The following is a 1,453-nucleotide window of genomic DNA, read 5'->3' as shown; positions in this document are numbered from 1 at the left end:
AATACGTTTAATTTAAAAAAATAAAAAAAAAAACGAAAAAAAGGAATTATTTGAATGAAAAAAAATTGATTTTTGCTTGTAATTTTAACTAAAGTAATAACTTATTATATTTTAGAGTAATTAATTTATACAAATTATAATCAATCATTTTAGCTGTGTTAATTTCACTTATCAGTTTATCAATTCTTTTAAAAATTTTTTGTTCAAATAGCAATTGGAATTTTTTACAGTTTTTTCTTTTTTTTAATTTTTATTATTTTTAAGAAAAAATTTATAACTTCAGGATTAATTGGATCGCCACGTTTCACGTAATGCTCAATTAAATCGAAGAATGACATGAATTTAATTGTTTCAATTGCAATCCATACAATTTGACCGTTTGGAAGTTTTTGCTTTTTCACTATTACATGACGGATCTACAAGAATGAATCAAATGATAACATTCCCTAAATTAAATAAAGATGATATATAATAATTAAATTTTTAATATTTAAATTTTTTTTAAATTTTATTTAATATCATATAATTTAATCGTTTGGAAATTTTTACTTTTCAACTATTACATGACATAAATTTACAATAAACAAATGACAATATTCCCTAAATTAAATAAAATGATATCTTTTATAATATAATATTTAAAATTTATTTTAATTAACAAATATTTTGAAATAATTTTCCCATACAATTATTTTTAGCATTTAAAATTACATAAATATAAACAGACTGAATGTCCTGATTGCTCTTTTGATACTCGTACTGATATAATTACTTCACGTGGATCAGTTGGTCGTGGCTGTGATACACGTACAAGAAAATCTCCAACCTATATCAAAATTATTATTTCAATAATAATACCTTTTTTTTCGTATAAAAAAGTGCAATTGGAATTAATTAATTAATTGAATAATTGAAATGAGAATTTCTATCTTAAATTATCTTTTCTTATTATATCCTAAAAAGTATTACTTGTAATACATATAACCTTAGTCAAAATTTCATTGCAATCTTCACGTGGTAATAAACCATGGAAATATTCCTCATCTTCTAAACCTTTTGGTATATCATCTGTTGCGCTTTTTTTCATTCCCTTTTCTCAAAATTTATTCATTCTCAATTTTAATTAATCTAAGCAAAAAAAAAATTTGATATTGTAATTAAGGAAGAAGTTAAACTATTAATTTGTTATCATTTATTTTAAAAAAAAAAATGATAGAATGATACTATCATTATAATATTAATAGAGATAAAGTGAAATTCATCGTAATACTGAGTTACAATTAATTTTTATTTTATTTTTTAAAAAAATTTTTTTATTTTTTTATGTTTTTTCTGATATTTTTAAAAATTTTTTAATAAAATTTTATAAAATGATAGCATATAAGCATAGATTTTCATATAAAATGGATATGGAAGATAAATGAACCTGAACCGGATACTTTAGGAGATTTCT

The 1,453-nt window shown here is 20.3% G+C and overlaps 1 protein-coding gene across 1 annotated transcript in view; it reads right to left on the bottom strand.

The window, feature by feature from the left end:
- LOAG_18651 (kinase domain-containing protein) overlaps window positions 1-1,087 on the bottom strand; it is a gene marked incomplete at both ends in the record, with an annotated part of 4,008 nt that extends 2,921 nt beyond the window's left edge. Inside the window, 3 exons of the mRNA XM_020451315.1 lie at window positions 279-416; window positions 728-826; window positions 986-1,087. Coding sequence (XP_020304910.1) covers window positions 279-416; window positions 728-826; window positions 986-1,087 — 339 coding nt within the window. The remainder of the gene's footprint in view (window positions 1-278; window positions 417-727; window positions 827-985) is intronic.
- Window positions 1,088-1,453: the final 366 nt, after the last annotated feature.

The sequence above is a fragment of the Loa loa genome, assembly GCF_000183805.2.
Source record: "Loa loa unplaced genomic scaffold supercont3.423, whole genome shotgun sequence".
NCBI classification, from domain to species: Eukaryota; Metazoa; Nematoda; class Chromadorea; order Rhabditida; family Onchocercidae; genus Loa; species Loa loa.
The sequence above is the reverse complement of the archived record's forward strand: the minus strand, read 5'-3'. Positions and strand labels throughout refer to the sequence as shown.